Source organism: Polypterus senegalus, chromosome 14 (assembly GCF_016835505.1).
Source record: "Polypterus senegalus isolate Bchr_013 chromosome 14, ASM1683550v1, whole genome shotgun sequence".
Lineage (NCBI taxonomy): Eukaryota > Metazoa > Chordata > Cladistia > Polypteriformes > Polypteridae > Polypterus > Polypterus senegalus.
The window spans coordinates 63,613,920-63,628,706 of NC_053167.1; the positions used below are offsets into that span (position 1 = coordinate 63,613,920).

At 36.9% G+C, this 14,787-nt stretch overlaps 1 protein-coding gene across 1 annotated transcript in view; it reads right to left on the bottom strand.

Moving 5' to 3' along the window:
• The window catches only part of syde2 (synapse defective 1, Rho GTPase, homolog 2 (C. elegans)), a 96,243-nt gene that overhangs the window by 13,584 nt on the left and 67,872 nt on the right, over positions 1-14,787 (bottom strand). The window contains exon 5 of the mRNA XM_039734495.1: positions 2,016-2,197. Within this exon, the coding sequence (XP_039590429.1) occupies positions 2,016-2,197 (182 nt within the window). The remainder of the gene's footprint in view (positions 1-2,015; positions 2,198-14,787) is intronic.

A 14,787-nucleotide genomic window follows, 5' to 3' on the forward strand; every position in this document is an offset into this window, starting at 1 on the left:
GCAAAATATCATTGGGGATCTAAAGCAGTCATTTTTGAGTAATTTAACTTGAGAGGAAATACCTACTTTAGTGTAACTATTAGCTGCACTGACCTGGGATGTTGCCAGTGAAGCTGAATAGATAGGTCACATTAATTTGCATGATAATGTTAGCATCTCCACAACACAGGATAGCTAACATTTATAATGTAACCCTTGCAGATTGCAAGAAAAAGCAGAAAGTGTAGAAGACTGGATTCTTTTGGTTTTTAATTTGTATCATTTCTTATGAGGTGATACTGCATATAATGGCCAATATAAGAACAGAAACCTATGAAGTAAGTGCAGCATATGATTTTCCAGAGTGAAGTGTAACAGTTGTACAATTTACAAAGGCTTGGTTGTCCATTCACATGAATCAGTTCCCATAGAAACCAAACTGTAGCTGAATCAGTGAAGTTTTATACTTGCAGAGCTTTCATGAGAAGACACACTGAAGACCTGTGAAAACAAAAGAAAGGGCACCATACAGAGGCCCATTCCCACACTGTCACTATGTGAATAGATATAGAAACCAAAGAAGGAAAAAAAGCAGGAAGCAGAGAAAAGAGAGAACAATAAATAAATCAGTTTTACTATGAAGAGTAAAAACGAAGTGGCAAACATTGATTTCCACAACTGACATGGTAAATTTGATGCACATCAATTTCCTTGTTATATTCCTGGCAAGAAAAAAATAATAAAACTTACTTAATTCCTTACTGGCCATACAGAGTATCCATTTTAAAACTTAAAATAACAAAACTAAAAAATCAAATTGTAACAGAGACAAGTGACAGTGGTTATCCTGGTAAGGATTATGTTGAGCAGCAACCATACACAAAATTTGTGATGGTCTGTCAGGTATAATGTTCTGAATGAGATACTGGGACGATTTAGCGATTAGCTTAACCAAACGATCTTAATAGACTAATAGTCCCTGCTCCTTGTCAAACTTCTTATGTTATGTGTTTTAAAAGCCATGTATATAATATCACGGTGGCTTTTCCCAACTTTTTTTTTCTTACTATAGATAGTGGGGGGCACAAAAAAAGTTAACAGTGGGTAAAAATAATCTTTTTTTTCCTGCATGTAGGCTGTAACACATCCTGTCAAATGTGGATGTTTACAGTTTTTGTACTTCTATGATGTGAAACACAGATTGTGTTATAATGTATAGCTGTAATAAACAATGCCCTTTTTTTTTTTAACTCAGACTTATCTTTTAAATTAATGCACAATTAAAATATCACCATAACACAATGAAAGTTTATTTTTATTCATAACATAATAAACATAAAATCTTGGATTTTAAATAATTTGCATTTTTCAAAAACTCAAAATTGTTTAAGAATCTCAAAGATTGATTTATTATGCTATCATGCATTGAATTTATATTAAGTCCAGTGTGTAGTAAATGCACTCAGCTTCTTAATGTTAGATGTTTAAAATCCACCTCCATGTTATTATGGTTAAGTGCACCTGGCCATTTTTAACTGTCTGCTTTCATATTAGCATTGGGTGGGATGAGGTCAGGTGTTTGACTGCTTAGTGCTTCTATATAACAGATGTGCGTCCACTGATAAATCATTAATTCATAAATTTTAAAATGCTCCTTCCTTGCAGTTGCATGTACCATTTCACAGTCATGGGAAGCCAGAGAATACTGTACCTGATGATAATGAGGACAAGACAAGAAGCAATCCTGGATAGGATACCAGCCTACAGTAGACCACACTCATTCTCAATCGCAAACTCACAATCAGTCATACAAGGTCAGCTAAGAACTGTCAAACCCATCTAATATGTATACATTTTGGATGCGTGAGAAAAAAGGGGTAACCAGGAGAAAGTCCACATGTACAAGACAAGAACATTCAAACTTCACACAGATGTTCCCTAAATCAAGAATTGCAGTTGTCTTTAATAAATATGACAATGAGGAAAACTGACTGGATATGGTGCATGGCACTCAGAAAGGTGTAATAGTATCTCACCTTCTCTATATCAGGCAAGTGCTCTAAGAGGCTAACAGTGTATTCCGAGTCAGAGGCATCATTTTCACATCCATTGGCACCAATCCGGAGAGGTCTTTTGGCCATTGCTTCCAGCACTGCTTCATACAGTTGTTTGGTTATTAGAGGATAAGGCAACTCTCTTAAATAATCTTTAAGAACACCTAAAAAAAAAGTACAGAAAAGGATGTAAATAAGTGACAGGAAGAGGCTTTTCTTTCTCCGGTGTCTCTCTAAGACCTTAAGAATACAAAAAAACACTTTATTAAAGCCAAGCCTTACTATGGAACATTTCATCATCAACCTTAAGATTCTTTACTGGTGACCTTCATTTTCAAGTGCTGGAACAGACAACAAGGGTAAACAGACACATGTATCACTTTGAGTTTCTTTAAGATGTAAAACAATGATTTAACTCATTTCACAACTCATTTCACAAATTTCTCAAATGTTACTTGAAGAATATTTCCTCAGTATCACAGTAGCAACTAAAATACCTTAGTATTGGTGTGGCAGAAAAGTAATGAGACTGATTTTTTATTTACTAAAGTTCTTATTTTTTTCAAACATCAATGTTATCCCCTTCAAAGTAGTTCCCTTGGGCAGCTACACACCGATGAAGACGTTGTTCCCACTGTTGGTAGCAGCGCTGGAAGTCTTCAGCATGTCCGTTACACTCTTTTGGATGTTTCTAAAGTCCCGAAATGACGTCCTTTGAGGACATTTTTCAGTTTAGGAAAAAGGAAAAAGTCACACGGACTGAGGTCAGGTGAATAAGGGGGCTGGGGAACCACAGGAATGCCTTTTGAGGTCAAAAATTCTGTTATGGAGAGGGCAGTTTTTCGGCACAGACCTTTCGCATGTGCAAATGTTCAGTCAAAATTTGATGAACGGTAAATCTGTTCAAATTTAATTGTTCACTCAACATTCTTAATGTTAAACGACGGTCTGATCTCACAAGAGTGTTCACACGATCGATGTTTTCATTGGTTTCGAAGTTGAAGTCCTCCCTGAACGGTGTTCATCTTCAACGTGTTTTCTGCCTTCCAAAAATGATTTGTGCCAGCGAAAAACTTGAGCTCGGGATAAAGAATGTTCCCCATAGGCCTGTTTTAACTTTTCAAACGTCACACTTGCCGTTTAATGGCACAACGTTGCTCCAAATTCCGCTGTTCCATTTTGCGTGACGCACAGTCACAAAAATCACGTAGTTAACGGAAGGAGTTGAAACTCGCACTGAACTATGGGAGGGTACTGATACACGTGCTCTATCAAGGAGAACAGCGCAGCGTTGCCAGGTCGCTTGCAGTGTTGCCAGTCTCATTGCTTTTCTGCCACACCTCGTATAACTATTTTCTCATTATAACCCTACACGGCTTACAAAGAACAAAACAGATCTATGGATATTTTTCTTTCTTAAACCCAGAGTACCATGAATTCAGGTACAATCACAACTCAGCTGGGTAACTGTCACTGAAAACCAAGACAATCTTTGTGTCATACAGCTTTCTATTCATAATTGTTAAGAATTCTAATTGATTCTTTTAGATTCCAGACTGTGTTCATTTTAAGAGTGACTTTGTTTAAATAGGGTGGTCTATATTTTCTTTTTATTACTAATTTACCTGAAATACCTCAAAATCTGTCATATGACAGTCAATGGCCATATCAAATAGTAAGGAGAGGAACTGATTCTTCTTCATTACCACTGCTTGGTGATAATTATGAAAGATAGTCCTGGACTGTTGCGCTCTGGGGAAGTGGGAGTAATACTGTAGTTTCACTCACAAACTGCTATTCAGTTACTGGCATGAAAAGACTTCTAAGCTTAATTTATACAACACAAGAAGCTGGAAGCAAAAAACTATGGACAATCAACATCCTTCTAAATGGTAAACAGACAAAAATATATTTTAAAATCAGCTTTAATAAGAAAATCCCAGTGGTGATATGCAAGAATGCCGATATCCCCTTTCTAATTCAGTCAATATAGATTGCATGGTCTGGAAACAGGTGTTCTGCAGTACATCACCTTAGACCCAAGGACATAATGCTTGTCAATGAGAATATGAACTGAATAAATATATACTGTACCATGCATTGTAATTATTGAGTTTTCTGAGTGAAGTGCCTTTGGCTGAGCACAATTTTTCTCAATTGTTGCCCACTGCTTAGTGAATGTTTGTTGACTTGACTTGTTGTCTTTGTCTCCACTGGAAGGTGGGGACAAAGACTAATGAAGTGTCAATATAAAGTATTAAACAATTTCAGATCAATACAGAATTTTCCCAAACCATAAAATATTGAAATTAAACTGAAATCTGCGTAAATACACAAAGATCACACCTGACTAGTGGTCTGTTCTAAGTGAAATGCTGTACAAATTCAGAAACTTATTTCTTCATTTCTCAGGACTGATCAACATATGACTGCAGGTGAGTTTTCCCCAAATACAACTGTAAATATCAAAATCAACACCACAGAATTTTCTACTTCTGCCTTCGAAGTTGAGTATCCCTAATCCAAAATTACGAAATCTGAAACTGAAACCACTGTTATTCAGTTATGATGACAGTGTAGGAGTCGATGTAAGGTTTGCAGCTATGTTCATGAAAATATAAATTGTAAAATATGCACTCAAATTAAATGATGTGCCAGACCCCATCTAAAGAAGGTAAAAAGGACTGCTGTTAAGAGATATGATAACAAAGAGCCACAGGAGATCCAGATTTCAGTACTAAAACGCCCAAATCAATAAATGTACCTAACACCACCAGTACAAGCACAGAACAGGATGCACACGATCCACCTTCTGACTGCATGTCTAAGCAAATAACTAAAGGAAGTTTACATTACTGTCTAATTGGACTGCAAATATGCCATGCCAGAATTTAGCTGCAGTACTTAAACACATGGTATATACATAGACCACAATGCTTATCTACACTCAATTTGCCATTGTTAGGCCATATAGTGATACGATAGTCAAAATGATGGAAAGGTATCATAGCAGACATAAGCACTTCTCAAATGCGTGGAGTCAAGTAGCAGTGGTCTATGTCTGTGTCTTGTCTGTTCTGTTGCCATGCTCATTACAATGCACAAATGAATCATTAAGTTTCACTGACATTGTGCTACTGAAATTCAGAATGGATAGCTTTTCATTTTCTCATCTTGTCAAGTCTTTTGATCAGCTTCTTTGGCTCTCTACCTGAAATCCCCAGCATTTTTTTGTGCACGGACTGGAGGAATTGAGGGTTAATGTTTTAAGAAGATGCCACTATACAAACATTCTAGAATCCAAAAATATACGAAATTATGAATGTTCAACCTGTACTTTTAACACTTTTTAAATTAAAGGAAAATGAAATATGGGACACTGGACAAATATCCAAGTGTTACATTGTAGAGACTGACAAACACAATATGCCAGTGAGAGTTCTGTATTGTACTTCTCTAAAGAGTCCGTTCCTCAGTAAGTAGAAAACTGAAATTGATATTTTTTCTAATAAAACAACAAATTTAAAACCTAAGTAAATTGAGTCAATGTGAATTAAATTTTGAGTTGATTGGGTTCTCTTTATGTATGATTGCTGTTGATCAAGTATATATTATAAATTGCAAACTGGAAAAAAAACACCACATTGACCAGTCCATCAATTTCCAAATGCTAAACCTAAACTCTTAGATGCAACTAAAATGAGAATGGGGGTGGACAGGATGTTTAAACTTGTGAAATTAAACCCACCTCCTCCATAATCTTCTCAAAAATGTTCAGCACGCCTGTCCTTTATTTCCCCTCTCTTTACAGCTGCCAAAGTAATTCTGACAATAACTCCTTTTGTGCGCCAACATATCTCAGCTTTCAAATTATCCATCAAATTTTTCATCTACCCTGTTTTACATTATGATTCCAGAACTGCTTGGCCTTTTCAATGTTGATGACATTATGCTTCCCACACTAAAAGATCAGAGGCAGATTCCAATAATATTCAATTTACAAGCCATTCAAAAACAAATAATAATTAAATGCTTCAGTTTAAAAACATGTTCAGACTGCTGGTACTAGATATTTTAATCTGTTTAAATTCAGCCAGTTACTATAAATGCGGTCTTGATGAGTATACAGATGCAAAGCAGAATTCTTGTCCAACTCAATTTTCTTACGAAAAATTAAATGACAGAAATGATTTCTGTCATTTATAAAGTTTTGTGGTTATTGATATGTATCAATAAATTCAGAAAAGAAGCATGAATAGTACAAGTGGGAACATGGATTTACATCAGGCAGATTTCATTAAGACCCCACTGCTCTTACACATAACCAGGCTAAGTTTAATGTCTGAAGTTCTGTAGCTAGCTTCTTCTCTGTACACTTCAAGTATAAGCTAACACTTGAAATTGGTTGGTCTTAACTATTTAAATGGATTTGTGGCTATTACCAATTCTTGATATAATATCAATTTTTAATATTTTACGTTTGTTTTACAAAGTGGTTCTATTGCTAGCTGCATCAACAAAACTTGACCTGAGGCATACAGCCAATAATGCTAAACCATAAAAAGAATGTTGTAATATATGCGGTTTTAGGGTAGAAAAAAAAATCACTGACTTTCAGGTATATGTGGAAATGGATTTGTGGCATTTTTGAGTAACGGCAAATAACAGAAAAACATTTATAAATTGCCACACAAGTACAGTCTGGTGGGAAGTGCTACTCATCACACGCAAACCTCTGTTTTACTTACCCTGCAGCGTTTTTAACAAGCTCCATTTGGATATAGGTGTCATTTTAAACTATTTGCTACAAACAGCATAATTTCTAAGCATGAGACAGCACTCGCATTCCAATTTAACATAATAAGAAGCAGGATTTTTATCAGTAAACTTTGTGATGTGGGCTTTAGTATGTATAGTGTTGAAATAAGAATCAGTTAAGTTGAAGTTTTTTTCTCCTTTTTAAACTATACTTTAATTTTTTATAGTACAAATGTGTGATGATGTACAATATTTTCATTTATAGAGTGCATTTTTCATAAGCCCCAAACTGAGCTTATTCCCTGTTTGAAAAGGCTGTGAAGTATTAAAACTATAACAACAATGCATACAAAGAGCCTTTTGGAAATAATTTGGGGTTTATCTGAGATACAATGTCTTAATATTTCATACTAGCCAACCCGCGGCGTAGCATACGCCGCATAATCAGGCCGCTTTTTAAATGATTTTTAAGCACAGAGGAAAAAATAAACATTTGAAAAATCCGTAATCTAATAAACCACCAAGAAAAGTAACATTGCAACAATGCACACTACGAACCAACATACAATTGTCCGTGACTGAAAACCGGAGGAGCGCTGTCGCGCCTTCAAAGCGAAAGACGGGGTTGAACAGCGCTGGTTCAGTACGCACTGCCCGCTTATGTGCCCGCCCCCAACTCCCTACCTGAGTCACTTTCGTCTGTGTACAGTCCACACGCACCCGTGAGTCACGTTGACTGTTAATTTTCCAAACACCGCCTCAGTCGGTTTCCACGTTTAATTTTCATTGTTCTTTGCGGTTCCGGCTGCTTTTTTTTATATATAATCCACCAAGTCACACGAAGGGGGTTTTACAAAGGGTAGGGACGTAATCAGTGCGAGCGTATGACCCGCACGTACTGGGAATTTCGTCGGGGAACAATTGCAAGCCACGGTCTCCATCATGAATGGGGTTCAACGGCTTACCTACGCCTCCCCGCGCCGGTAGACACACATTGATCCATTCAGTGTAGCGCGCATGCAGTACCGGACATACAAGTGCATCACAGACCTGTTAATGCTCAATCTCACGTGGCTGAAAGCCACTTGTCCCTCTAAGAATTTGGACGCCGACCGCTGTTGGGTCGTGTAAATATTTGGCAGGCGGGAGTCTTGTTCGTTTTCGGAAATAACCAGCCAAATCGCACCACCACCCACAGAATCGAGAAAGAGCTATCAATCTGTCAATCCTCTCCGTGTCCGGGCCAGGTGAGGTTTCCTGTGTTGAGTCAAATGAAGCAAAAGGCTCCACACCTGGTGGTGCCCTTCCGTCAATTCCTTTAAGTTTCAGCTTTGTAACCATACTTCCCCCTGAACCCAAAGACTTTGGTTACCCGGTTGGCTGCCCTGTTGCGGGGCCTGCATTGGTGAAGCAGGTGAGACGGTAATGAAACAGAGGCACAGGGCTTATTGGTTTTTAAAGACTGCTTCCTTCATTGGGTTTTAACCAATGCATGGAACGAACCAACACACAATCGTCCGTGCGGCGCTGAGGGTGGAACGGGAGGAGAGGAGAAGGACATCCATTCCGTTCCCTCCGTCATGCTAGTCTGCTGATTTCTCGTTCAGTATGCACTGCCTGCTGATGTGGCCACCTTCAACTCGTCACTTGAGTCGTTGTCGTCTTTCTACAGTTCAGATGCACCTGTGACTCACGTAGACTTTTCATTGCTCTGTGCGGTTTTGGCTGCCTTTCTATATATAATTCACCAAGACACCCGACCACGGTAGTAGCGAGGTGGTAGGGGGGTGTGTACAAAGTGCAGGAGCATCTAAGAAGACGCATGTTTGTCGCGGCTTAGTGAATCCGCTTTCCATGGTCGTCTTGCCTTAGTGAATTATATATATAGATAATTAACACATCTCTCTTATTTCTCATTTATAGATCATTTAATGAGACTTATAGTAACAGTTATTGATCTGTTATTTTTACCTAAAATACCTTACCAATTAGGATGGCACCGTGCTGTAGTTGTTACAGCTGTTGCCAAACAACTTCAGGAGATTCTGTTCAAATTCCAGCCCAGTTGCTGACCGTGCTGAACTCCAGTTTTCTGCCCACATCCCAAAGACGTACATGTTAGGTTAATTCTGCCCCGTATTGGACTGAACTGGTGCTGCCAAGACAGGTTCCAGCACCTCATGACCCCGAAATGGATTCAGTGTGCCTAAGAGAATCCTTAAAGCCAAGTCTCCGAAAGGTTCAGTAGTGCCTTATTCATTATTTATCAATGACAAGGTACATCAAAAACCGTGTGAAAATTGGTTCAGCCATTTTTGTGTCATTATTTCAGTAAGAATTTCATTGTACTCATACATTTAACAAGAAATGCTAACTAAAAAAAACAAACCAGATTTTATGAAATTGGCTGAACTCGGATACTAAAATGAAAACAAGCTAAAGAAAAATCCACAAAGACCATAACAATTAGTAACAGCTGCACCCAATATAAATTTATCTGAACACATTAGCACTCTGTTTCAGAAGATACTTATGCACTGTACTGTTAGCAATTTTTGCTTTATAACCTCAAAAACAAACAATAAGGTAAACTGTAAACTAATGCTTGTATGTATGCAGAAGTTAAACATCTTCACCTTTTTGTCTGATGTGAACTCTTCCGTTAACACTTATACTGCTTTTTAAATTACCAAAATGCATCAACCTGCATTAAAAGAACAAGCTATGGGTTCATTGACACTGCAAATTATAATCCAAACTGAACCCTCTTATTTTCCAATTCATAGAAACATAATGACTACTAGTGTCTCACTTTTATTTAAATGCCTCTGTTGTAATACACTTATTTTACAAAACAAGCAGTGGAACCTACTCTTTCTACACAGATACCTAGCAGTGCTTGAAAATTCCTGACACTGGCTATTGACACTTATTTTGCCACTCAGGTATTCACCAATTTATAGGCCAACTCTTCTGCACTTCCATTGACTAGGTCTAACTGCCTTCTTTCCATTGAAAATTCAAGGACTTTTGTTAGTGAAAGTGTGATCAGCTAATCACACTTAGGTGCTAATTGTCTAATAAAGAACAATTTAATCCTGCATGGAGTCTATATGGATAACAGCTGCCTAGGAATGTTAGCAAGGGTCAGAACACTCACGTTAGTAGCTGCTGTAAACTGCTGATAATATTCCATAATCCTTGAGAAAGTACTGGGACTGCTCAACATGAAGCACTACACATATTTAAAAAAAAAAAAAAACCAAAACAATGTAGAATAAATCTCTTAGAGAGAATCCAAACCTGTCAGAATTAATGCACATGAAATTTATAATAGTGCGAGGTAAAGGGGTAACATGGTTACACTATAAGTCTCACTATTAAACCAATTCTATTCAGCTTTCTATCTGGCATTGTCTCGAGCAGAACAACAATAGCACGGGTGTGCTATAGCCACAGACAGAGCAGGTGTTCAAACATGTCACACTACAGAGGGGCACAATTAATGTCCAATAAAGGATATGAATCAAACAGAGGCCCTGATAAGAACTGACTGAGCATAGAGCTTTAGAAAACAAATATAATGCCTAATTCAAAGGCTCTGTGCATTCATTAAACAGGTGGTTTGTTAGTTGCCAAGAAAAAACAATTTTTTAAGTTACTCAGTTTGTGCTAACATTGGTTTCATACAGAAGTAAGCCTTCTTTCTGCCTCACCATTTTGTTAATGGTGCTCATATAAGTCACAATGTAGATGCATTCCCAACCAATTTTCTCAAATAAACATTTTTTTTCTTGGTTGCTTTTAGTTAAAGCATATATTTAAAGGTTTGCCAACCTATTAAATCGCTCATGTGAAATGATGGCAAATAGCCTGAGAATATAGAAATTCACTCTTGCCATTTTGCTATCTATGATGCCTTCCTTGCTTGTTACATCTTACACCACAACAATTTAACATCCTCTAACATCTTCAATAGATCTCTTTACAAATATGTATGCATCACATAAGACTATTATAGAAAATGTGAGGTAAATGCTGAAGACTATCCATTCAGATACACCTACTTTCTTTCTAAACTGGTATTGGTGAGCAAACAACTCTCTGCATGTTATGTCCAGCTAACATGTTTTATAGTACTTTTTGGTTGAACCACATATTGTTTTGGATTGAGGAGCTGGCAACCTTAAATCTCCCATGACCTGCAGGCAAATTTTTAGGGGTGGGTTCGTAGGGCAGTTTTATACACAATTTACATTACATTTCTATTATTATTAAGTTATAATATCGTCATAGAAATTATACAGCTTACCATAATGCAGAATCATTGGGAGCCCTGAACTTGTTTTCCTGCAACCAGAAGATCCCATCTGGGAACGATGGAAGACAGTGACAAGCGAAGTGTGTTGCTTATGTTCAGTCTACTCTGTAATCTCGTTTTGGTTGCTGTCACTGCGGAAAATGCTACCTCACAAAGATAGGATGTTGGAAGCAACTTCAATACTTTCTTTCGTGTTAAATTTAATCTTCTCCTGCTTACAAGTTATGCTGACGAGAATTTTTCTTAGCATTTCCTTGCGATAATACACTTTCAGGGTGCGAATGATGCCCAAATCCAATGGCTGAAGCACTGATGTGCAATTGGGCGGGAGGAATTCAACGCGAACATTATCTAAATATGGAAGTATGTTGTGGGCAGCACAGTTATCAATCAGAAGCTGAATAATCCTCTTCTTCATATTGTGAGGTTTCTGAACTCTTTTGGGATCCCCCCACCCAACGGGAACATCACACTGAAGTGCATCCCGAAGCGTCATTGCAGCATCTGTGTAAGATTGTCTGTCCATTGCCGGGGCAGGGAAACAGCAGGCTCACAGCGTGTTGTCCGGTTGACGGAGGTCCCAAGAGAGTTTAAAACCCACATATTTTCTTGAATGATTGCCTACTGATGCTCATATCTGAATTTTATTTTTTGTAAAATACCTGTCCATCTGATTTAAGAACACATGTGGATGGCCTATATTTTCTGTAATATTAATATTTGTACAATACACACTATTAATTCTCCCGTTTTCAAAGAATGAAAGGAACACTGTGGAGGGAGGGGCCTTATGTTTTCAGTTTGTACCTGTGTCATTATTCTTGTTGTCATTGGACATTGCTTTGTTCATATACAAGGATAGGAACATATACTTAACAAAGAACTTTCTCCAAAAACAAAACTCTCTGTTCTCGACCATTTTCTGCTGCAGTGCTACAATTAATACTCCAATCTCCTGGCCAGTTTTGTTAATTCCTCTGCAATCGTTTGTAAAAAGATCCCAAAGCATCTAACATGTAAGTCACTCCAATATCAACTTCAAACCCCTGAACAGAGAATTTCTGGAAGACAAATACAACTTCAGAATTCGAGAAGTTGACTTTGATTCCAACTGCTTCAACATTCTAAAATGTTCCGATATGTTTAAAATTCAGCTATTATACCCCAGTTATTGGACAAAAAGTCATTTATTTCAGATTTGCTGGCTTCATGCTGTTGACTGGTATGTCCAATAATACAAAAAGATGATGTGAAGATGGATACAATGTTACACAATGAACGGCAACTTTCTAAATTTGAATTGGTCAACTGACTTTGGACAACTTTTGAAAATATTAATCTCTAACATATTTCAGAGCATGTTTCGGTGGCATAAGGTTTGGCTTAGCTCCTCTTGTTTTAAAATTAAAAGTTTGCCTCTAGGGAACACTATTTACTTTGCTATGTGGCCTTTAGCAATAACCCCTTAGCAGGGTTATAGTTTTTCTTCAGCCTCAGCCAAACTACACTTAATAATAATAATAATTCATTACATTTTATAGCACTTTTCTCAGTACTCAAAGCGCTATCCACACAGGGAGGAACCAGGAAGCGAACCCACAATCTTCCACAGTCTCCTTACTGCAAAGCAGCAGCACTCCCACTGCGCCACCTGTGAGGCGTAACCTGTTAGTTACAACACCAAAAACATTTGTGTGAATGGTTTTGCTCAAAAAACCTCACAATCTAATCCCAGCATCTGGTCATCTCAGCACTTTATTTTTTCCAAATCAATTTTAATCTCTTTAATCTCATTATTACTTTTAAACTGGGCCTATAGGGGTTTACTACACATTTCATATAAATAAAAACCCAATTATTAAGAGAAAAGCAAAAAAAGGTCTTAATGAATCACTTTGGGCACATGTCTTTTTAGAATACGGTATCTATTTTTTTCTCACTAAAGAGTATTATGACTTCTCAATAGGAGAATGCACACATTAATGTCACCATATCTGGCTCTCTAATTGTTAGCATGGGTCTTCCAAAGCTAGTATGGGTTACTTTCACACCTCATTTAGGTGTGAATGGACAACTGACCACTAAACATTGCCACAGTATTTGCTACTCCATTTTTAAGTTTTTTCCCCCCATTATTGGACTGGGTTCATAATCTTTTCTCTTAAGAATGAAAATTTAGATTACAATAGTGACAATTTTAAAGGTAGTGGTTGGAGTTAGTGTCAGATGATATAAAAATAACAAGTTTCATCTCAATGCATGCTCATAAGAATGAATGGAGGTAAACAAAACTGGAGAACCTGGTAATGTGGGTAAACTTGGAAAATTGCTGAAGACTATTTTTACTTGGACTACTTATAATTTAATTTAGGTTTGTAAGTTAAGGCTGATAAAAAGCAGGCAGATGCCAAAAATACTTCTAATTTCCTAAGGCATAAAAGTTACTTTAAATTTCTCTAAGATGAATTTTAAGGAAAGTTAAGAAGAATTCCTTTTTTCTTTCTCTTTAGTATACATTAAAAATAAACTCATTTATAAAGCTTTATTGATAGACATCTATTAACCATGTGAAATCAATCATCTTTTGGTACCATTTGAAGAGAGATTATTATTTCTGTGAAGCTAAGTTACACAATCAACAATCTTTTTTTTGTCTAAAAATACAAAGTAGTGTAAGTCAGCAAAACTAGAGCTCTCTATGTACACAGCACTTGAGCTATATTCCAGCCCACTGCGATAGTCTCTGTTTACTCTACAACAAAGTGAGGCTTGTTTTAAACTATGAACCTAGTTATAAGCGACATCCCAACCCCCTTAATACTTTAAGTAGAAAATTGATCAAAACAAGACTGTGCACCTGAAACAAAAAAGACCTTTAAAGCAGTTATCTTCAATTCTCAGCTAGCAAATACCAAAAAGATTTAAACAGAAATGTAAAATGCTGAGGCCATAACATTTTATATACTCTTATTTACATTTTTTAAATGACATGTTGATCAACAGATAATACTTTATGACAGGTAACAATGGAGTTAAAAAACAAGATTTCTGTATGTAAATATCAAATTAAGAGTACAAATGCACGGTCTGTAAATAATACGAAAGGCATAAGAGCAAAGGGGTATATTGGGGTACTGTATGTACAGTGGTGTGAAAAACTATTTGCCCCCTTCCTGATTTCTTATTCTTTTGCATCATCAAACACATTTAACCATTAGTCAAATATAACACAAGTAAACACAAAATGCAGTTTTTAAATGATGGTTTTTATTATTTAGGGAGAAAAAAATCCAAACCTACATGGCCCTGTGTGAAAAAGTAATTGCCCCTTGTTAAAAAATAACCTAACTGTGGTGTATCACACCTGAGTTCAATTTCCGTAGCCACCCCCAGGCCTGATTACTGCCACACCTGTTTCAATCAAGAAATCACCACTGTAGGCTTGAAAATGAAATTTACAACACAGTAATTATAGTTCATTCACACTTTCCAAATGAAATGATATATACATTAATTCTCATAGCATTAGTTTCCTTCATATTAGAATGCATGATTGTGTAGAGGCTTGAGCTAAACTTGTTAGCTTCTAGTGAAATGTATTAACCACTCCTAGACATGCGTAGCTGCTCATTGCAAACCACGCTCATTTATACTGGGTTAATTTAAAGTCTAAAT